General features: G+C 39.0%; 1 protein-coding gene across 4 annotated transcripts in view; it reads left to right on the forward strand.

Annotated features, from left to right (window-relative positions):
• Window positions 1–24,648, forward strand: part of thada (THADA armadillo repeat containing) — a 112,948-nt gene that overhangs the window by 27,850 nt on the left and 60,450 nt on the right. For all 4 annotated transcript variants that reach the window (XM_088610712.1, XM_088610715.1, XM_088610714.1 and 1 more), the window contains 5 exons: window positions 40–172; window positions 3,763–3,885; window positions 7,548–7,670; window positions 10,998–11,089; window positions 24,379–24,468. In XM_088610712.1, coding sequence (XP_088466838.1) covers window positions 40–172; window positions 3,763–3,885; window positions 7,548–7,670; window positions 10,998–11,089; window positions 24,379–24,468 — 561 coding nt within the window. The remainder of the gene's footprint in view (window positions 1–39; window positions 173–3,762; window positions 3,886–7,547; window positions 7,671–10,997; window positions 11,090–24,378; window positions 24,469–24,648) is intronic.

Raw genomic sequence — 24,648 nt, forward strand, 5'->3', positions numbered from 1 at the left:
TGATGTGTGGTGAGAGCTGCCCTGTCTGTACTTGCCCAGGAGTCCAGGCAGGGCCCTGCAGCAGCTGCCTGGCCGCTGGCTGTCGGAGGTTCTGGAGGAGGTGAGGTCCAGCGGCCCCACGTCCAAGCTGTGTGCCACACGTCACAGCGCAGGCATCCCTTTCTACATACAGGTAAGGGACCCCAGCCTGCCTGCCCCTAGTTCTGCAGGCTGCTGTCAGCGGCTGTCTGTTTGTGGGAAGCTCTGCAGTTGTGAGGCCTCTGCTACATCCCGTCTGAACTGCTTAACCCCCATGAGGTAATACAGCTATTCAAGAAGTATGGAATCGCTGTTTCAGTGATTAACAACCAAAAACAACAAGACAATTGTTCATAATTTGCCTGTACTTAATTAAAGAGAATTTGCGGCTCTGGGATGTAAGTCTCAGAGACATGATTTCTTGCCAGGGGGTGCCAGGCAGGTAGTGCTGGAAAACAGAGAGAGAGAGACAGAAACAGTCTGCAGGCTGTCCTTGTGGTATGCCACCCATTCTGTGCTGATTGTATTATTAACATAATCTCCTTTGCGTTTCATAAAGGAATAAAGCAAACCTTTATTCTCACAGCATGAATGCTTTTGAGAAATTGAGTTTTGTAGTGTTCTTCCTTGAATTTTGTAAAACACTGTTCCCCAGCCCCAGTATACTAGAGTATACTCTCTACTGATAGAAAGCCAGTGGTAACCTCAGTAGCACTGGCATTTAAACTGAATCAGATTTTACCTCTTGAATTCCTCAGTGTTTCAAAAACCCTTAAGGTGTATACATGCGTTCAGTATTTCAAAAACATTTTTACAGATTTTTTTAATATTTAGACAGCAGTCAACAGTAGAGGACAGTTATTCTGCCTGAGAAACAAAATGAAAAACTGTCTAATTAAAGCAGAGTAACAGATAAATATGCCATGAGAAAGGGACATAGGGACATTTATAAGATTCAGGAATGCATTATATTCCTGACTGTGTATTTGTAAAAGTGGAACAAAATTAGGCATCTGGCAAGTAAGGTTCGCAAAAACTACAGTTCAGTTAGGAAAATCTTACTAGGCATGTCACCAAAACGTTCCGCAAGTGGAGTGGGTTCAATGTTAGTTCACTACATTACTTTCGGTTCTCAGTGTTACTGCAGAGTTTTAAATATCAAAGTCCAAAGGGGAGCCAGCCTGAGACAGGCCCAAAAACGTGCACAAATAAAGAAGGGGCTTGCTTACACCTGTTATGTGTTAGATCCATATCCAGAAAGATTTTAGCTAATTCAGTCATGGATAAATGAATGGGATGCAGTGTTTTAAATTGTGTCAATGCATGTCTAGCACAAATGGAGGATACATGAACACAGAACCACACCTTCTTCCACTTCTGTTTAGGTATATTTAGGTATATTTGAGTAATGGCATACATTTGATTTAAAGGGGGGATCTTTATAAGAATGTGTTCCCATATTTCCATTGAATGGAAAATGTTATGAATATATTGTTATAAATGAAAACATTGTATAATTTATAGCTATAGAATTAGTAAGAACAATTTGTTCATGTTTAAATTCATATTCTATCTCGAGAATTCTCCAAATTTCTTTAATATTAGAAAAAATATAGGGTGTGAAGAGGGTCAGCAACAAACATTTGTATACAGAGAGATTTTCTTTTCCTGACCCTCCCTGACCACACAGTCCACCTCCTATGGACAATACCAAAGGTAAAACATACATGAGGGAAGCCAACCCTATTGGGCCTTGATGGAGAGGAAAATATGTAAAGAATGTGTTGTATGAATGTAGCCCTACACGGAATAAGAGAGTATCTTAATCTAATAAAATAAATCAAATCTTGTTTTTTTTCATTGAAGAGCGTAAAACCACTAATCCCACTCATTGCACTCAAAAGACTTCTCAAAATCAAATGAGTCCAAAATGTAAGGACTGAATGACGAAGAGGGAGTATTGATAAAATTAAATAGTAAATGTTCAAAGAAGCAATGTCTGTATTTTATAAAACCACTCTGCCCTAAAGAAATTATAGATTGTCTAGCTCAAGATGAATGTCCAGCTCCTTTGCCAGAATTTTAACATCCACCTTGAGAAGTGAAATAGGACAGTATGAGCTGTAATCAAGGGGGATCCTGTTATTTTTAAGAAGGGGTTTAACTGCGGTGTCCAGACCAAATTTCCCCCTGGCCTCCTTATCTCCATCTATGAATTAGCTTTATTACTCACTTCTCCACCCCACTGATAGCTGACGTGTGGTGAGCATATTGGTGCACTTTGGCTGCCATCAGATCATTCTAGGCCTAGATATTGTTGGTTGTGAAAGGAAGTGCCTGTTAAAGTATATAATTTATAACTGTTGTTATAAAAATAATGCCTTACACTTACATAACAAATTTCTGGACACTCCAATCCACTGACTTGTATGTTAATTGTTATATTATGTTACAATACTCCCTTAAATATAGAACCTTTTGAAAAACATAGTGGTACAGATTGAGAGGGAAAAAGATTCTGAGAGAATTTTCTTAGGATCTATTGATAACCATGTCAGGAATAGCTAACTTGCCACACTACATACATTAAGTAGCTTAAATAATTTGCTCAAGCGTATAAGCCTCATCCAGGTGAGCTTTAGATCTGAGCCAGATAAAGGAATATTAACATCCTCGAGGGTGTCAATTAAAGAAGGTCATTAGCAGATTCAAATTTCTGGAGAGAAAAAGAAAATCATTTGAGTAAGTCTATATCCTGGTTGTCAGTGGGCATTGCACTGGATGGAATACAGATTTGGTTAATTAGAGGGGAAGAAACTGATTGCTTTATCTGAGAATTGTACTGGTCTTTTCACCATGGTCAAAGGAAGTATGATTTTAACAACATCTTTTCGACATGATTACTTTATCAACCAGATTTCTCCTGTAAGCCTGTATTTCTTTGTTCTTGTTTGGTGTAGGAGATTCAGATTTCTGATCTGTCTTCTCAGTGAGACTTCCTGCATGGTACTTGTTCAAGTGGGAGTTGTTTAAGATTGTATGAAGACAAAGTTCCAGGAGTATAGTTCATATAATAAAAGAGGCATATCTGAGTATGCATGAATTGCATAAAATTGTAATAATCAGAAACCTCATACTCATTGTGGAAAGAGTGAGTCTCCTGAGTGGTCACTGAAGGTAGGATAGGATTAAAGAAAAACAAATTTGGGTTTAAAATAGTTAAAAGAACCTCCTAAAATGAACTTGAAAGAGTTAATATGTGAAAAATATACTTAGTAATAATCTGACTATAATGGAAATAACTTTGGAAACAGTGTTTTTCAGTCTGTTATGCAACAAGTACATTTAAGGTTGTTGTCTCAGCTTGAGATTCTTCTTTCTTAGAAATCTGGAAGTGGTGGGGAGGAACACTTTCCTTTTGGCAGCAGTTGGACTCAGAATGATTTAATATGATTCTAAAATGCATATTTGTGACTTGAGCCCAAAGATTTATATGTCATGTCTTAGACCTCCCCACAGTGTGTGTGTGTGTTTTAAACAAGATTGGATTTAAATTTGATTTTTCTTATTGTGCAGAAATATATTTGGTACATTGATTGATTTAATTTGATACATTCAGTTTAATGTTAAAAACCTTATGCCCATTAAGGTGACTTTACATAAAACATTTTACATTTAAGTCATTTATAACTGTTCTATAATGATGTCCTGATGTCCTGATGTCGTTTCTCTCGCTGTGGTCAGGCCCTACTGTCCTCCGAGCCCAAGTCCTCCAGCTGTAGCCTCTTGAGGATGACCATGAAGGAGCTGACTGCACTGGCCCTGTCCATGCAGGACAATCCCACTGATGGCAGCTCTGTCCCTCAGGTAGTACTTCCTTGTGTTTCTGCTCCCCACTGGTCCCAGTGCCCCCAAGCCTTCAGGTCTATTTAAACATCTGCAGATCTTAACCTGTTTCTCCTCAGAGGTCTTAAGACCCAAACCTGCTATGATATATCACTCTGTTCTCCTCCCCACTGAGAGCTGGTGTGTGGGGAGTGTACTGGCGCACTATGGCTGCCGTCTCATCATCCAGGTGAAGCTGGACATTGGTGGTGGTGGAGGGGAGTCCCCATTACCTGTAAAGCGCTTTGAGTGGAGTGTCCAGAAAAGCGCTATACTGTATAAGTGTAAGCAGTTATAATAATAATAATAATAATAATAATAATAATAATAATAATAATAATAAGACTTAACCTAATTTAATTAAAAACATAAGGAATGATGGTCAGATAAAAAATACTATAGTTTGGTGCTAAAAAAGGAATGGTTAGAACTTCATCCTAGTTAAAGCAAAGTAAAATAATCAGTTGGTGCCTCAATATCATAAAAAAGCTGTGAAGAGTTTATTTAAATTTTTCCTTGTATCGCATACCCCTGTACTCTTTGCATTGTATCCCTTATTTTTGAATAAATTAGACCACACTTGGTAAGATTATTTAAAATCCTGGAAGGTGCAGACAAAATCTAAGACTTACTTCATGACAAGTAAACAAGGTGATGAAAAGATGAAACAAGGATCTGTGGAGATAAGAGAATGTGTATTTAGGACTGAAAAAAAGTGTCATTACTTACACAAAGAGATCATTCCTTTTGAGTAACGGATAGATTAGATTCTTTGGATAATCAAGCTTCAGGCAACTTAATAATAAAGAATGCCCTCCTCTCATTTTTGCTGATCTTATTTTGCTTTAATCTAATGAGGTACTGTGATACAGAATGTAAGTGAAACAAAGAAGATATCTGTCCTTGGATTTCATTGGCTTTTGTAGTGGGTTTGTCTGTTCAGCAGTACCGTCAGTGGAACAGTTCGCTCTGCTGTCTTTACGTTAGCATCATTAATATCTCTTAAGAGCATCAATGAAGAGCTTGTTTCAAATAAAACTCTCTGGAAAACTCAGTAAATCTCTGGAGAACTGATATTACTGTAAATTCTGTCTAATATTATCTGGAACAGACATGCTAAATCTTTAGTGTACAGTAATAGTAGCCTAATATCCTAAAAATCAAGTTCATTTTAGTACTCTCCAGCTCCATTATTATCTTTCCATCCATAAACAACATTCCTACTTTTGTAACTGACAGCAGCATCGCCATCTTGTTGTCTGCTCTTGTCATTGTGGTTGGAGCTGATCAGTTCGTGGATGGGAAAATTCTTAAGGAAAGTTGTTGCTGTAAAAATTGTTACTAGACCAGTAGGTGGCACACTTATCTCAAAACTGGAAATTCCAGACGAGTGATGCAGAATGGTGACGGGTCACTGTGTTGTATGAGAAGCTATTCCTTGGATGAAACTGTTCATAAGGGATGTAAAACCTGGTGTCCCAACTAATTTCCCTTCTAAGTTTACATAGTCAATTAAAATTTCTTAGTAGTTCAGGTGGGTAGCTGTGTCAGCATGCGTAGGCTGCAAAGGAACAAGTAATAGGTTTATTCCATGCTGAAAAGAGAAGAAAGAAAACACAACGTTTCAGCTGTGGAGTCTTCTTCAGGTGTGACACCAGAAGAAGGCACCTGAAGAAGGCTCCACGGCCGAAACGTTGTGTTTTCTTTCTTCTCTTTTCAGCATGGAATAAACCTTTTACTTGTTCCTTAAAATTTCTTAGTATTATTACATAGTGGACTACATTAAGATACAAAAGGCCTGTGCTGCAACAGCACTGGTATTTTCCCCATACCTCACAGGAGTGCTGGAAGGCTCGTTTACTTCTGTGGACGAAGAATAAGTGGTTTGTTTTCTCAAACAGTCTCTGAAACATTTTTTCAGTCCAAGCAAGTCTACAGAATAATGTTGTAATGCTATAACTGTAACTAAAATTAAATCAAATATTGGCCTATGTTTCTAATTAGGGAGTTGCATAACAGCTAGGCACCCACCCAAACTGCGAGCCTGTGGCATTGCAGACTTAACCTCCAATATTCTTCTTTCGATCTTAATACACCACGTCAGCTGTGAGAATTACTCCCTTATGACTTGCTTCTTTGAAAATATAATTTTTGTTTTTCCTGGAAATTCTGTGCATAGAAACCCTAGGGTTCTCAGTCTATTGTGATTATCCTGGTGTATCTGAATCACTTCTTTTGACTGGAGTGTTGTGCTGTGAAGTGGAGCAGGTGGACAGTGAGGTCATTTGTGTTGGGTCCAGTCTACAGGGACATGATTTTGGAAAGTACCTTAGTGTCCTGATTGGTTTTAATAATAGCGTTGTAATTTTAAGACCATCAAACCAGTTGGATAGATGGCTTGGCTGAATTATAGCCTTCCCATTCACTAATGGAAGTCTGGGTTCTAAACCCCAATGAGCTTGGCAGCTTCACACTAGCCCCTACTGGGCATCATGTTCATTTTGCATTGGGTCCCCTTGGAGTGGGTTTTGATGTGAAAGACTGGGAATTGAAGTAACCAACATGGCTGATCTTCTGGACCCCCTGTGAGGGTGTGTAGTGCTGTGGGACCCTTTAAAGGAAGCACGTCCAAGACTGAAGTGTCAGAGCGATACTTTGTCATAGCAGAACATGAAGACTTAAAACCCCATCCGAAAAACTTTAAGAAAGACAAAGGATTTTTTTCCTGTGAAAGATTCAGAACATTTCACATTCGAATTATTTCAATTTTTTCAGAGCCAGCCAGTTCTATTTATAAAAATAAATGCTAAATTCTCACAATTGGATGGATGCCAGTTTTCCAAATTCACCAGTCATCTCCCTGCTGAGAAAAAAGGTTAAAAAAAATGTTTCAATGAATAGGGATGCTGTATGGGATTGCAGATCCTTTGCACTGTGAGAGGCCTTGGTCAGTATATTATCTATACTTTTCTTCTGGCTATAATGGAGGGCTCTCTTCAGTAATGATTGTAAGTAAAAGGCTGGTCCTTGTTCAGGAAGTGGTGCCAGGACAGCTTAGCATTTTTTGTATCCACCTTGTGCTATATTGTATCCAGCAGCACAGACGATAGAGGGAATTATGAAAAGAAAAATGATGCACACACAAAAACTGTTGATATGCTGTTCAATGAAAATCGGTAAAGAAAACAAAGTCAACTGGGCGTGCACTTATCAACGTTTACATGAGTCTTCAGCAGAAAACACTTTTGGCTAGACAAGGTTCTTAGTAAATAAGTATTCCTTAACTGTTGGCATTCCATGTGCAAGGAGGCCCTTTAAAAAAAAAAAGCGATAAATACAATAACTGTCTAGTTAGGAACATAAAAATTCATGGCCAGACTGATATTAAAATTAGTGTATGAAGAAATCAAGTAAATACATATAAATCTATATATACACATTCAACAGTGTAATAATCTCTACATCAAAAATGAACCATGGATTTTAAAAAGGCTTGGTAGGCATTTCTGTTTATAGCTTTAAAAATTAAATTCTGTGTTCAATCCAGAAGATCGTGAAGTATTAAGATAAGAAATTCTGAATGCCTCCCTCCATTTTAAAATCTTATGAAATGAAACATTTTTTTTCTGCCTGTTTTCTTTCAGGTTCACTCTCTCAACATTTTAAGGGCTTTATTCAGGGACACGCGATTGAGCGAAAACATTGTCCCGTACGTGGCGGAAGGAGTGCAGGCTGCCATCCTCGGCTTCACATCTCCGGTCTGGGCTGTGAGTGTTCCCCTTATACATTCTCTGTGCATTACTGTCATCTTTATCAAACACACATGGGGACTGGAGCCCCTCCAAGCCCCACTGCATCATCCAGCAGCCTGGAACTGAGCGTCACCTCCCTTTCTTTCCACTTCGTACAGGAAGCACAAAACACGTACACTCAACACAGGGCTATAAAATATCAGGTCAGCGTTAGCGCATTTGTTGGATTAAAAAGAAGTCCTTAAAAAAAAAAAGTGTCTGATTTCACACACTGTTAACACGTCTTTGTGTGTGAGGTCTAGGTTTCAGTCCTGCATTTGTGGGCCCAATCTTTGGAAAAAATGTTGATTATTAAGCAACATTAATCTGGCTGTCCGCTCTCTGGCCTCTGGTGTGAGAATGAGGGGGCTGATGTGTGGTAGGTGCTCAGGGGCAGCACGTCCGGGCAGGGGAATTCCAAGCCTGGCAGCTTTGATCTGTTATTCAATACGGGTGCTGGGTTTCATAGCAGTCAGGCCACTGCTCAGCCCTAACAAGTTATAATACTGCTCCCATCCCAAGGGGCTCATACTGTATCATGCCTCCTTCTGGATCTGCTTGCGTGTGCTGCAAATTATAATGAGGCAGAGCTCAGGTAGTTAGTAGAGAAAGGTTTTCAGATCAAGGGCCTCACAGTGTGAATCAGTCCTGTTCTGCAATTTTTAACCAAGCATTCCCTTCGTTAATTGTTAACACTCTAAAGTCAGCACTAATGGACTGCGAGTGGCAGTGAATTGCTAGTGGTCACAAAGGGTCACAGGGATCTTCTTTGCTCATTATTTTTAAATATGGACACGTATCGCTAACCCAGCTGAAATGTGCCAGCTGGACAAGTATCCTTCACTGACATCACTGCAATCCTTCTGGGGCCCAGAATATCGCAAAATTCACTGCCAAAAAACCGAGAGAGTCCCTGGGTGTCAAATACCAACTTTACCCTGGATCTGAGCTAACTGTGCCCCGCGCTTTGGGAAATCCTGTTCAAAGTCATATAGTTATGTGCCCCACGCTCGAACCTGTAACATCTGGAGCAATAGAGATCAAGCTTTTCTGCGTTTTGAGCCATTTGGGATCATCTTGCAGGGGTATTTTCGCTGGGTCTGCGCACAGCACATCTCCTTTTACAGCACTGTCTTGAGCCTTGTTAGTCTTGGAAAAGAGAAGGCTATGAAGGGACCCGATACAAGCAATCAAAATCCTCGAAGGATTGACAGAATCAACGCAGTGGATTTCTTCAGAATGGGAAGTGAAACACGAACCAGAGGGCACATCTGGCAGCTGCGTGGGTGCATTTAAAATGGAGCACAGGAGGCAAAGCACAAAGTGTTGTGGGAGTCTGGAAGAAACGACACAGCCATATTGTTGATGCCGATACCCTGGTTTCTTTCAATAAATGGCTGAATTTTTTTTTTTCAGAGCTAGAACTAAATGTTCTGTTGTCTGGGAATCTCCCATATTTTGTGTGTTGCCTTCACTTCCACTGTTGATCCTCAGTGACTTTTTGAACCTACAGCTCTGTGATAAAGGAACTTCTAAAGGTACTTTGGGAGATAAGGGCAAGCCTGGCCTCATACATTTCACTAGACATGCCTTTCAGTTGTAGATATCCAAAACAACAAATGCCCATGTAAAGAACTGTAAGTAGTAATCACAGAAGCTGCACAGCAGAAGGACAGTATGAGCAGTTAATACCAGCATTTTTTCCATTCAGAACTGGCAGCTTCCAGAGTACTGAATGGAACATTTGCAGGCAATTAATTATCCAGCTCTTATGTAATGTGAACTGGCCCTCACTGGAAGCTTAATCAGCCACACCCCATCTTAATTAGGCACATCCCCATGTCCTTAGGCCTAGGTGTAACCCTTAAACAACTCGGAGAAAGCTCCAGTTACCGTGGAATAACAATTGTTTTTATACAGTATATTATTTTGGAATGTTTCATTTAAACTTTGCTTTGGAAATCAGCTCCGATTAAACCACATTTGCTGATTTGTAGTCATGCTATGTGGTGGAATAAACAGACATGCACGCTGCCCTGCATCTAGACTCAAAAACGCCTCCTGGGAAAACTGGTAAACTGGCTAGATAATCAGGATCACTGGGCTCTTTTATACTGAAGACCAGAGTTCACTATGAGCTCAGACTAACTAACGTAGGAGTGACAGGAACAGAGACCAGGGGAGTGCCAGCTGTATAATGACTGAATACTTCTTAATGCAAAATTGCATGCTCATAAGTGCTCATTAAATCCGTGGCCACCAAAATAACATCCCCATTTCTAATAAAACGTGTATATACTGTAGATAAACTGAGTTGTTCTAAACATGTGAATGAAGAATTGTAGGTGACTTGAGAAATCTATGTGTATATTACTTAAATTAAGAGGAAATCTGTGAAGGCAAAGTCATCCCGACTGTGTCTTCTCTTGACCACAGTGTCTTTTCTCGGTTACTGTGCTTTAGTGTTCATCCTCTGCCCAGTTCAGCTGACAGTCGTGCTTCTGTTGCCAGATTAAACAAAGACTCTTTCTTGCCTGATGCCTTGATGGCACAACCAAGGAAGAGATCCCCTCAACCTCTAGATGACAACAGAATCACCCACCGTTCTCTACATGCAGAAGAACACTGCGCCCCACTAGCAAAAGATCAGAGACTGTCTGGTTGTGGAGAACACAGCCCTGCATCCAGCTGGGGAAGATAACTGATAAAAAAAAGATTATTTTATTTTAGTCTGAGCATTTTTGTAGTACTGTTCAATCCACATTTTGATCTAATTGTTGGATGCTGTCACTTCAACCCAAAGATTCATATCATATCTCATAAGAAAATCAGGGAATGTAATAGAAACTTGGAAAAAGTAGACACTGATAGACACTTTGGTGTTTTTTTGGGTAGTAGTTGGAGATAAAGCTTTGCAGTTTCCTATAGGTTATTCACCTGCATCTATGAACTCTCTGCCTGGTATCTTTTCTCTGTTCTTTTTCAACTTTCATTTCTTTATGCCATAAGGAGCAGACAGCACTAGGACAGAACTTCCTGTACCTAAAGAGATGGCCTAGACATCACAGTACCTTTAATCTCACCGCGTGGATCTATTGACTTGCATTCTGTAACAGTGATTGTGCCAGTGAGGCTTGTGTGTTGACTTTTAGCAGGTAATTTGTAAATTAAAGGATGTCTGCTGTTGAAGGGCAATGAAAAGAATGTGCACTTACTGCTTAGAGCAATTCTAGCACAGTCCTAGTAAGGGATCTTCAGAAGTGCAAAGAGGCTAAACTTTTTTTTTCCACTTTGCCACTCTAGGTAAGGAATTCCTCTACGCTTCTCTTCAGCACTCTGATAACCAGAATATTTGGAGTGAAGAAAGGAAAAGATGAGAACTCGAGAAAGAACAGGTCAGACTCTTTCTAGATTATCTTTCAAACCTTGAACCCTCAACCTCTGTCCCAATGCTCTTTTTCTTCAGGAAAGAGTCCAGTGTGCTAGAGCATCTCTTTGATGTGGGTATCAGCATGTGTTGTTAGCTATGTTGTGAACAGGTTGTGTGTTTTGAATGATGTCTGTAAACATCTAATAACAGGGTTTGAAAGGGAAAGGAACATTGGTGTTCTCAGAGCACATTAAACTCCCCATCTCTCCCAAAACCCTGATCAGTTGTTTCAGGAAGTCAGCTATGGACAGAAGCCCCGGAGGAGGTGATCTGCCAAAATGTGATTTTGAATATCACAAGGCAAATGCTCATCAAAGAGTAAAAGAGAAAGCAAATGAGTTGTAATTGCCCACACTTCAAAGTTATAGTAACAAAAATCTGAATTCACCATCTGCCCTTTTTATTTAGATTAAAGATGTTTTGCCTGTTCTAGTGAAACTTCAAAGGTATTTTGACTAGGAATCTGCACACTTCATTTGTCTTCCCCTTGAACTAATGTTTTTCCATAACCTGCATTGAGATTATGATTGCTGCATATACTAAAGTTGTAATAGTAATTTCAAATAGTGTTGAATGAGTTTGCAGAGGTGATGACTTTCCAAGAACAGCAATGGTCAATGGAAAGTTTTACCGTTCCTGCTGGTGTATTTAGGATGGAAGTGTACTGCATGTTGGCATTAGGTGGCAGTATTGTCTCAGCTTCAGAGCTTTGGCTCAGCCAGTGGCCAACGTTTTTAATGGTAATCAATCATAGCTCTTCTGTTTATTTACTGCAGATGTAAATGATACATACAGTTTCCAACTTTAAATGTTGTTTATTTAAAGAATGTTGTCTTTTTACAAGATTGGCAATCAGTTTTTTTTCCCTTCATGCATTTATTTTCAGTCCCTCTCTCTCTGGCTTGATCCCCCTCTGTCTGTCTTTTGTTGCCATATTGTGTGGCATATCTATTCATTATCTTAGCTGTGTTACACTGTATTCATGTTTTATCAAAGCTGCATGTGTATTAATTCACAGTCTGAAAAAAATGCAAATAGCTTCCTGATGCAGGCGGTGGGTCTCTGAGTTATTAGGCAGCAGTTAGTCTACGTGTTACATGATCTTCTTTAAATAACACCTTACAAAATCTAGGCTTGTTTAAAAGTTGTTTGCTGTGAATGTTTACCAGCTGAGTGTTAACCCAAACAGTGCCACACTCCCCTGGTGTGTGTCTCTGGTTCTGTGTTTTGGACAAGGGTGCCTAAATGTTTGAACCATGCGTTTGGCCTTGATATAAACTGTGTACTATCTATATTCATTATACTTGTTTTCTTACTTTTTAACTCTTGAAGCTACAGTTGCACCTTATAAAATATATCCTGGGGAATGATCTCAACATCCCTTTTTTTTCTTTCAATTCTGATTGAGATTTATTTGGTGTAAGATATTTTTATTAAAAAAATAATCTGTCTGCTGCCTGTGAACCTTGGGATTTATAATGACATGCCTGTTTCGCCTCCGGTAGAGATGTGCTGTTTTGGGCTGTACCTCATGCATGGTAGCTGTCTGTTCTTGCTTGTTGAAAACCAAATGTGCCTCAATGGGTTTGTCATCTGAGGGTCTGTTCTAGCCAGGAGTGATCTGATCCCTTTGTTCCCAGTCCCTCATTTCCAGTTTGCCGCTGGATGCGGGTGTCACTAAAGGCCGAAGGAGTGTTTACGGTAGTGGAGCATGCTGACAGAATTCCACAGAACGGGACATGGAATGCTAACCATGTGCTGCCAGCAATGACATTTCACCCCCCTGCCATTAATCTTCCTCTGTACAGTATCAGGACTGAAAGCTCTGCATTTTCAGCTGGGCGGCAGAGAAATTAATGTCAAACAATGGGACAGTTCTCGAGTGACTGGGTATTAATGGAAATGGTGAACATAGTCAAGTAGACCAATTCATACTCTTGGGGACATTGGGTGTCCATAGTACTGGCTGGTGACAGTGGGGTGGTCTGATTCTGCGTTGTGGTAGATAGGGTTTAATTCCGCGTTTTCCAAACCATTAGCAGTCTAGGCTTTTGGAAAAAGGTAATGAAATGGATTGGTTGGCAATAATGTAATCTACTTCAGAAACTTAATTTCTAGAACCATTGTAAAGCATGCTGCAGTGTAATTTGGAAAGATGGGTGGTGGGTTTTGGAGCAGAATTTAGTTTTGAATGGGGGCTGTTCAACAGATGTTAAACAAGGTTTTTTTTTCAATGAGAGGAAGCTTAGAGAATAAATATACTGTGAGGTGTTAATTCCATGATCTTGTTTTTTCCCTATAAGAAAAACACTATCTCCAGTTGGACATGTCTGCCATTATCCTGTTTATAGATGCATGCGATAATGGCGTCATAAACCACCAGTGTCCCTGGTATCGAAACAAACACAGACTAAAAATAAAAGAAACTAAAGCCCTTCTTATCCTTTTTTATGGGTCTGGATCAATGGCAATCCACTGAGACAACCCTGAACCCAATAGTATCCTGACCAATAAAAACCAATGGCACTCTTTACAGCCATGGGGAGCGATTCTGTACACAGGCATAGGCCCTGCTGGGGAAAATTATAGGGGAATGAGGGCTTATTGTACTTGAATGCAGATTTAGAATAACAGCCATAGCTTGATGGAAAGAAGACTGGAGACCTCATGTAAACAGGCAGCAACTAATGACCTTGTGTTGTCAGAACACACAGACTCTGGGAGCAGAGAACTTGTCTGTCCAGCCATCACAGGCTGACCCCTGCCCTGAGCCAAAGAGCAAACCTTTATGTTTTTTTTCTCCTAAAGAATGCAACTTTAATTATTGTAACAGCCCATACAGTCACATACTAAATAAGACTCCTATGTCACAGTCTTGTTACTATCTTGCAATATCTAACACAGTTTAACTTTTACTAACACTTTGAAGTTAAATTTTATGTTTATATATACTTGTATTTTCTCTTTCTTCGCAGCCAATGTTGTTGTGAAGATTTTGCTCAAATTCTGCAAATAAAGGCAACAAAAGATTCATAAAGCTATAAGAGAAATACACACTGGCTTTCAGGAGAAAGAATTTCAGCTTTATAACCTGTACTGGTTATTCAAATGCCTCGGCTTATTTTGGTTCAAAATCTGTATTTTGTTTGTATTTGCTCGTGTAGTGTCTGCTATAGGTCTACTGCAAAACATCAAGATAGTTTTTCTAGCCGAAACTAGTCATGATCTTTGATGTTTGTTTGGTTTCTTTTTACTGGTATTAGCGTCAGGCTTATTTTTTTTTTACCATTTTTGTTTGTTGTGCAGTAAATTTCTTTTGACAGTCTGTTCACTTTAATGTCCGCTTTGGACATTTTGTGTTTGGTTGGGCAGCAGCACATAGGCGCAGCAGTTACAGTACCTCCTGCAGTTTCATCATCTACAGGTTTTACTGGCTCACTAGAAATCCCTTGATCTGTATCACTTGAACTTTAGTGAATCTGTCACAATGTAACACGGCGCAGTCCCGAGACAAACAATGCTATTGAAGGAACTGGTCTTTGAGTTCTAAAACAGCACAGATCTTAGGTAGGTCTGTGTGTTCGGTGAAAAAGTAAAGTCTTTACTTCCAAAGCTGTTTGGTATATTTGGGGTTTATAATTTCCTGTTTTCTCAAAGTTTTAAAGACATTTGAGTCGTTTTACTACTTTGGAAGTCCCACTTTCTTAGATATTGAACTTGATAAAGTGCTACACTTGAGCACTCTGCTTAATTTTTAACTTATCTGCTAGATGGGTTAAGTTGCCAGTTTCTATCCAGCTACACTAACACTTTTCTTTTTCCATGGCTGTGTACGTTGTTCTTCAGACTAATAAACAGAGGTGAACTAAGTTTGTACCAGTTGTCAAACGATTTGTGGGATCCGGGAATGAAACACGCTGTATCCAACCTATGAGATTGAAACTGTTCAGTTCATTCCCTCCTTGTCCAAACTGGTACATGAGAAAGGCACGAGAGCTTGCAGAGAGAATGAAATTTTCCATCATGGCTGCTACCTCCCGTGCATTCAAACAAGTAATAAACCATTTAGTTTAAGGTTGTATAATTAATGTATGTCCTTAAAAGCACTCCTCCCCTCGCTGGCAAGTCCATTGCACAGCCCAGCTTTGCTTTATAAACAGAGGGATAAAAATAGCTGTAATTCAGAACTAAGGGTCGAGTTAATAACTACCAGCCCCTTCACCAGGCTTTGTTTAGAGGGACTCTTCTATGGTTTTCTGTTTTCAAGGACTTTGCCAAAAAAAATATAAAAGCACCATTTTCTTAACATCCTGCCAACACTAATAAAAAAACAATGGCTTTGGACTACAATTAGATTTCATCGTTAATAATTCCAGGATTTCTTTAAAAGTGGTTTTGTGGCAGACGTTGTAACTGGAGGTAGCTTCGGGCTTCTAGCTGTACAAATGAATAGCTCAGAGACTCAGTGATTATTCTGTCCGAGGGGAAAAGAATAGATTGTTCTCAACTTGTTTTCATGCTTGAGGAATCTTGGCCTCTGGTTGTGGGAAAGATTTGTGTTGTACCTTTTCGGTAAAGTAAAGATTAGACTCCAATACAAGACTATTCTCTCTCCTGAGTGAAGTATACATACTGTGGGGAGAAATAAGAGATATGCAAAATGAAAAGGTTCAGAATTTTTACGTTTAAATCTTCGCCAACACCAATACAATAATAAAGCAGTATAATGAAACACGTCAGAAGGTCAGCCTCAGATTCCGGAAAAGTATTGGAGGGGATAAAGTTAATTTATTAGTCAATTCTGGCAGTGACATCATTTTCAAGTTCTAAATAGAAAGCAATCCACATTGTGAGAGTGTCATAGTACATTCAGGTAAAGTAAAGAGAAAAACTATGTAAAAGCTCTTTTTTCACACACATTGGATTGTAAAGTCAGTGTTCTTATTTCAAAGATAAGTTCATGAGTACAAATCAGGTCCGTAAATTGATATAATAAATTAGACGCAGGTGAAAACTTTACGAAGATAAAAGTACATAGATTGCAAAAACAAATCTTAAGGTGACATTGCATTAATAGTGATTAGCTCTCATAAAAATGTAGAATGCATAGAACTTGACATTTAATTAAGTCACAAATAGCATAGTGTAAAATAGCTTATTCCCTTTAAATGGTATAAATATTAATATCTGAACGTCATATATTTTAGTCAACAGGTATTTACCAAAAATGGTGTATGGTTAACATCACTGAAAAGTCACATTAAATATTAAAGCCATTGAACAAAAATATTTGTAAGTGACCAGTGCCTGTTGTGTCCACTTTATATTACTTCATTGTCGACTTCAAATTACATCTGTTCCTGAGATTGTATTCCCAGCCTGCAGGGCTGTGGTTCACCAGGATCCCCAGTGAGGATCTCTGATGAAATAGCATTGATGTGTACAACATAGGAACTTTTTACTGTCCATCTCCAGCAATCTTATTCAGTAATTTATTCAGCAATAAATATTATTTGTACAATTACTAAAAGCTCACTCCCCATAATTTTCTATCCTTTTTTTTCATTCTGTTGATGCATGTTTTTGCACATCTGATGTTGTTTTGCACATTACCTGTTACCTTTTGTTGTTTTGCACACTGCCTGTTGTCTTTCTTTTATTATACAATTGTATTGTTGTTTTTTTGTACTACTTATCTTCTGAGAGCTAGCTAAATAGCATTTCGTTATACCATATACCTATATATGAGTATAATGACAATAAACTTTAACTAACTACTTATTTGTACTGATACTTTTACCAGGTTTATTGAGCTTTCATTCATTCTGCTTATAACGGTAGTTCATGATTCCCAGTGAATTAACTGATTTATGAAACGGTGGGTATTCATGAGTCAATAGGTTAAGGCCTTTTGTGTCTGACTTCAGACTTTCAGTGTATGCATACAGTATGATAAATCATTGATAAAGCAGTGATGTACACTCTTTGCTTTCTGAACAGATACCATTTTCATACTAAATATATAGCAGAATGGCGTTCATGTGGAAATGGATTTTCTTCATAATACTGAAACTAAAATGTAACTCACATCAAGCTAATGTAAACATGATTACAAAAATCCAGTGAGTAATGTCTTGTGGTTATACTGTCCATATTAGATGATGATGTTGAATTGATTTTGTTTTGATTCCATCCATTGAACATATACTGCTTGCATGGAAAAAATGCTGTCCGTGTGTAGTTATATGCAGGTGAACTTAACAGTGTCCTTTATATAAAAGGGAGGTTAAGCGGGTGTTGTTAAAGCATTTCATCATAAAATCTGTCAGATTCATATTGAAGACAGATACGGAAACATCTGGTAATGGTGCCAGAGTTTTCCTTTGAGAAAGCATTTTTCTTCCCTATCAGGTTTGCGTCCGTCTGGCTGCGATTTTTTTCCCCTGTTGGAATATTTCTTCTTCGTTTGTTTACTTGGTGATGGAGTAAACAAGTGCAGTTCAAAGTCTAGCTGTCTCCCCAGTGAAACACTAGCTCCCAGTCTCCTATAGAAACCTGCCATAATTCCTGTATGCTCCATAGGTACTCTGCTCAGAGTCTCATCTCAGAGTCCAGGGCTGCTTACAATATAACTCAGGAAATAAAACCATTAGAGAACTATCATTCATTAGTGTTATCATTATTTAGGCTGCTGAGTAGGCTTAATCAATGTCCTCATACATTCAGGTTGAAAACAGATAAGGAAACATATGAAGTTTTCTTTGTTTTCTTTGTGTAACTGAATTACACAGGTGAGATACACAAGAGATTTTTTCTAACTTGCCTTGGTTCCCTTTCTAAATTTCATTCTGATCACTAGCAAAATTGAATTCATTTCATTGGTATAGCTAGATTGCGGTGTTCCTGTGTATCTTACGTTTCCTTTTCTTAACTTGTTTTGGAATCATTGTATTCCAAAACAAGTGTTACTTCTGTGTTACTGAGGAAATTAAATGTTCAGCTGAAAAGAATCCAGGGGAAAAATTCTATAAATTAGGTTGGACACCAAATCAGAGACGTAATCTGGCAAAACCTTTCAAAAGTACCCCAGTGTTTTCTCCAAGAGGCCAAAGACATGGTGGTTTGGAGGAAGTTTTTATGCGAGGATAATGGAAAAGAAAAAGGTACTTCCCACAATTTTCCAAGTTTTTACAAAAGAGTGCTGTTAAAAAATATGATGTAAACGCAAGTGATCTGAGGGCAGAAAAACTTTTTTTTTTCAAAAACAACAATAAAATGTTTCTGGTCCATGTGCCTTGTACATACGTTATTTTAGATTTTTTTTTAGATATTTAGTTATTTGGAAACTAAATTATGGTGAATCCATTGAGTTCTTGAGGTACACTAATTAACAATACATTTCTTTAAAAAAATGTTTCTTTAAAAAAATGCTTGTTTTCAAGCAGCACTAAAACAACAAATCAAAAGAGTAGTCATAGACTAGAAAAAGGAAGAAAATAAATGAAGAAAGTGTTCCTTCTTAATTAAGAAAAACAATTCTCAAGGAATGGTTTCTATAAATAAATGCAACCAAGTTTTCCATTCAACCGTCTACGAGTTTTTACCATGTACCATATCTCTGTGGTAATCTGGTGGTCCTTCTGCATGCCTGCATTTCCTTTTATGAAATTGTCAAATGAAGGAAATTGCATGGTCTTGGTTTTTTAAGTTGTGGAAAAGCAGATGGAATGTTCCTCCCTCACTGTAAATGATGTCAGAGTTGTATCTTTTACCAGGATGTTTCACCTCAGAGCTGCTGGGACAGAGCACTGCAGGCCAAAACACAACACCAGTGAGGACTGCAGGTTTCAGTAGAACATAATATAATAACATAGAACAGCATGCAGTTTGATGCAACACTGTATGCAAAAGGATCAGGTTATTTGGCCCAATTATTCGCATCATACTGTTAGGGACTTAATCTGTGATCCACTAATTTGTTTGTGTACAGTAGATTCCTGTGCTCAAGTCCTTTTTAAAGACTCCTCCTCTATATTTTTTAAAGTATCAATCAGAACGCCCCCATTCTTTTATTCCAGACATGCGTACTCAATTAACACACGAAAGTCAGAACAATACGATACCATAATCTGCGATAAAAAAAATACAATAATCTGTCTTGATTAAAGGTCTGCTGTTTGGCTGTTATTTTTACTGTTGCATTTGCTCCAGATAAATTATGTCCAACTAACTCTTGTCAGTAGTTGGCCCCTTTAGAATGCAGTGCATCATACTGCACCTTACCCTTGCACTGTAGCTGTTTTCATGACTGCAAGCAGCTGCAGTTCACCCATCTTCACTCTGTCAAAGGGCCTCAGCCCTATCCAGCCACCCTGTGACTGAATATAGGCTTGAATTGTTGCCTTTGGGGTAGGAGAGGTATTGGCCTCTGACAGGTCTGCTTGATGAGCTGGAAAGCTCTGTACTGACTTACTCCCAGCGTGTTATAAAGTGTCCAGACTGTAACTGCAGTCAGTGCTTTTCAAAGTGGGGAAAGAAACACTCCAACCAACAGTGCTGTGTGTTTCCAACACTGGTGTGAGAGGAGTTTTTAGTTGACATGGTAAAACTCAGCACAGATGCTAATGGCATTGCTGAAAGAAGTGCAGTCATGGTGTTCTAAATATTCTGTGACAGCATTTCAGAATAGAAACTGAGCGCAGTGGCCCCATGGCTTTAGTTGCTGTTGAGATTAGCAGTGGAATAATCAGGTCTCAGGGACCTGTCAGCAGCCCCACATGGGCCTCATACACTGAGTGATGGACACTGTATGGAAACAGCAATATAGACCAGAACTCCAGAAAAGAAAACTGTTTGCTCTCAATAACTGTCGAATCTTAAGTCAAACACAGCTTTTTTGCTCATAAATGCTATCACAATTTTACTTTGCTAGTCACTTTGGACTTTAGACACTTCAAATCTGCCTTACGGGAGTTTTAGTTGAGCAACATAATTTTCTCCAGCTTGACTTGTAATAGCTCTTGAATATCAAGAGCATGCTGCTTTCAGTTTTGTGAACTGCTGAGGCTTGTATTTGCTCTTACTCTACTGGGGACCCAGCTTGGTTCGCATGCCCATAGGTGTTTTATTAACACGAAAATGAAATCTTAACATTTGAACCTTGTCTTTAAACGACCCCCGTTTCAGATTCATTAAAGATGAGTTTTGGTCACGGAGAGACCATGTGTGTTGAATTGCTAATCGGAAGGTTTTTGCAGCTCTTTTCTGATTTTGCTTTCAGTGAAGTGAGTGATTTGCATTGTAAATCACGATGCTTGTCTAGGTTGGATGTCGATTTGCTGACGTGAGCAGCTGAGAAGTCATTTGCCCTTGTGCAAAGAGAGAATGGGATATTACCACGAGACACAAGCACTGTGAATAGCTTGGTTCCGGTAGAAGTCTCAGCAGTTAAGCACCCCATCTCTGCTCCAGTGAGTTGATTTTTCCAGACACCAGAGCTTTCTAAGGAATAAACAAACATAAAATCAAAACCTTTTCTCCACGTTTACATAAAACCCATAAAACAAGCCTTGGTCTTAATGAACATTTTATTGGCTCATAAAGCTTTGATATTTGGGAAGTGGTTGAGCAGCCAGACCTGGGAGGCTATGTTGTGTCGTGTTTCATTTCTGCTTTACTTTCTGTTGCACTTTTTTTCTTTTTCTGTCATGCATGCATGACACCCGGAGCCAGGTTTTTACAATTTATTTGTGCATTCAAGTAACGTTAAATATCTTCTTTGCATTTGGAAATCTATGCTTGTAGTCAGAGCATGATATTACGGGGTAATGTGCTGAAAAAACCTTGCAGATACAATCTGAAATTGACCAAAAGAAATAAGCTTGACTGAACTGGGCAGAATATACAGTATATACCTCAGGGAAGAAGAACTAACCCTTTTGTCAGTAAAAGACTTGACAATTGTTTTGATTTGACCCAGATTTGGAATAGCCATTTTGTTGTTTTTTTCTCACTGCAAACAGACATGTGGCTGAAGGAGGAAGAGTAGGCTGATTCCTTTGACCTGCCCACCTTCAGTGTGTGTAACACAGTCCTGTGCCAGACGTGAAATGCTGACTGCGTTGTTGATAGGGGAATCTTGGTCACAGTCAGCTTGTGAAGTGATCCAGGCTCAACAACATGATCATAAAGCATAACCTGCACTAAAAAGTTCATTCTGAAGATGGGAGAAGAGCACCCTGACTGAAATTCCCTTCCTAGTTTGTAAAATAAATTTGCTTCCCTTCCCTTTTTTTAGTTACAGAAATAAAATCAAATAACACTTTAGTAGTGGAAGAAAAAGGTCTGGGTGTTTTTGAGCTGATGTCTGTGTGCAGCGTGATGAAATGATCGAGTCTGATCTGGAGTCTCCTCAGGCAGCCAGGTGTGAAACAGTAGATGATAGCCAATTATGACTCATTACTGCCTATTGGATTCATTAGGTGCCAAAATTACATAAAATGTAAAAGGGAATAAATACAGGGCAGGGAGATGGGAGGATAGCCATGGGGCTTTTTTTTTGTTGCATAAGGAGATGAAGATGATCGCCGGAAAAGTTACTCTACACAATTCTGTGCATATACAGTAGCACGCTTGCACTTAACAAATTCTTTGTACTGAAACTGAGAGAGCAGTACTTTGTGAAAAAGTGACTTCTGCTCTTGTTCTGTTTTGCAGCACTCTTGCCTAGTAACCTGGTAGTAGGCCCAGGGCCTTGGAGTTTTGTCTCATTTTCCAACACTGCTCTATTCATTTCTTCTTACGGGATATTCATGATTCTGAAATACGAATATAGTATACAATGCATTCTAAAATAAACTTTATTTAGCTCAAGAATTTAGATAACTTGTATTTTACAAAAATACCAGAATAGTATCGTGAGCCTGAGCCGAGCCTGTAAAAAACAGCACTATCTTCTTCATATTCTGTAATCATGAAGGATAACCAGAACCCTCTCAAACTGCTTTTTGACATTCCGCCTCTTTGTGGATTCAATCCTTCAATCTTGAGATACTTTGTGTCTGTATTGGCAGAGACATGCCATGCAGTGTCGTTTTCTGTGAATCCTCACACAGCTTCTTCTGTTTGTCAGGTTCTGTTCTGTTTCTGTTTCTGTTTCTGGCTTATTCTGCATTCTCCATTATGTACCCGAGAGCTGTGTTAATTCAATGTTTCACTTGTGTAGCAGAATGCATTTCTGGTAGGATTTAAGGTTTCTTTGTAATTGTATAATGTGATCCTTTTGCCCTTGTATTGTGTAAGAAGGCTCAAGACCTTATTCAAAGTCAGTCCTGGATTGGGGTGCTCTTTCATATTTTCCAGGTTTCACAATATGTAGAGAAGGGCCTGACCCATAGTGCTTTTCACACTTGCATCTAAATATCTAAACAAACCTTTCTCAGAAAATAGTCAAAAGATACTTCTGTGTCTGTAGAAGTTCCCTGTTTATTTTATGTTTGAATTACTGAGCATTCACAAATATTTTAGACAGATGTATTAAGGGCCAGTGAAAATAGCAAAAATGGTGTAGTCAAATTTTGCAAACCCGTAACTGTCAGCCCCAGCAAAATGTCTAATCCATCGCCTAGAGTATCTCATATTATATGACATAATAACCTTTCCATTCTGAGAGAGACCTACAGGTTGTCTCAGTGGAGGGCTAAGAGTGCTTTTCTGTAAACACCACGTAGTTACAACCTATCACTCCTAGCCTTCACCTTATAGTGTGGTTTGCATTAGCCAGGCACATAGTGTGATGCATTTCAAAGCAGTTTTCTAAGTGGTTTGTTTTATAGAAGTCTCTCAACAGGATGAATAACATTATAATTGCCATGTATTTTGACTGTGTCACCAGCAATGAATTTGTAACCTGATTCACATATGGTTTTTTATTCAGGGAAGTCAGGATTCGGCGGTTCAGGTCTGGCATATAATGAGCTTATTTTTGTGTGTTATAGTGACCAACCCCTGGGCATTGCATTGAGCTAAAGTTGCCAGGTTGTTAAAAGTGATTTTATTTTTTTAAACCTTAAAGTGTCATAATGTATCAGCTGAACAAAAACATCATCACCCATCTTGAAGTCTAAAGTGTTTCAAAGAAAACAAACAGAATAGTGCTGTATAAAATAAATTAACCTTCACAGGACTGCTTAGTAAGCTAGATTTCTTTGGGCACCTCCAAGTTAAGAAAGCCTGAAGGGGTTAACTGATAAAATGCTGTTGCATGAAAGACTCAGCTTCCACATGACAGCAGAAACATTTCTTTTTGGTCAGCTATCAGATATAATTAGTTAACGATTACCAGAACGGGATTCAGGTTGCTTATGTAACAGCCTGGCCTTTACCAAGTTAAATTCAAAGAGTCTTGCAAAGTGTATAAATTAGCACTGATCCTTTCTTAATGTCCATTCGTTCCAAAAATACCAAAACCGATGTCAACAACATAAAAAAAATGGTAACCTCTCTTTGTAGAAGTTCTTGTGAGTGGTGATTAAAGTCATAAAGATGTAGGAACACAATTTCAGTGCTTCTGCTGAAGGCAGCTTGTCTTTAGCATGCTCTGTGCCAAGCTGTCAATATTCTTGTCACCTGCTCTTGTTTGTTTTGTGTAGACGTATGTTGGCAAAAATAGAGGACAGTGTCACGAAGGGACAGAGCTACTGACAGATTGGAAGCCATTATCAGAAGAATAATTATTTGTTGCCTAACGACATGGCGACATTTACCCGTACCTACCTTTACCCGCAAGCTTAAATGTCCTCCCCTCTCTTAAATCCATATTTTCCCAAATATATAATATCTACATCTATGCAAAAAAGTGCCTAAATGTTTGTGATATGCACAATTGGAGCCCATAACATACTGTATGTTGGAAGTGGCCATCCAAATAACGTGGTCAAAACACAAGTGGTGAAGACTGTAACACTGCTGGGTGAATGTTGGAAATGCTGCCGGTAATGTCGATGCAATGTGCAGATTTTCATATCACAGACCAAAAGTTCTATATTTAATGGCATTTCTTTGGGGGCGACTGTTTAAACAAAATACGTTGCATTTTATATTTCGGTAGTTTCTTCCTTGTCTGTCATTGTCAGCCCCCACGTTTCCTTTCCTCTCCCATCTGGGGCTGGATGAGTCCAGATGGGTTGTGGAAACATGGGTGGGAGGAACACTGAGTCTGTGCCATGTCGCTGACCCTCTCCTCTGTCCTTGTAGAATGACTGGCCGCGAGTTCTTCACGCGCTTTCCTGCCCTCTACCCTTTCCTGCTCAGGCAGCTCGAGGCTGTGGCCAGCACTGTGGACAGGTAAGGCAGCTCGGGTTTGTTTCCTTCTTCCCTTCTTGTTTTTTGCAACACACAGAATCATGAACATTTAACACCTGCCTTAAAATAGAATAATGAAAAAAGAGCATCATTAATACAAAATACCTCTCCTCCCTCTCCCACCATCGGGCTGGTACCCCTCTTTGTCGATCCTCAAAAAGT

The sequence above is a fragment of the Lepisosteus platostomus genome, chromosome 17, assembly GCF_059453375.1.
Source record: "Lepisosteus platostomus isolate fLepPlt1 chromosome 17, fLepPlt1.hap1, whole genome shotgun sequence".
Lineage (NCBI taxonomy): Eukaryota > Metazoa > Chordata > Actinopteri > Semionotiformes > Lepisosteidae > Lepisosteus > Lepisosteus platostomus.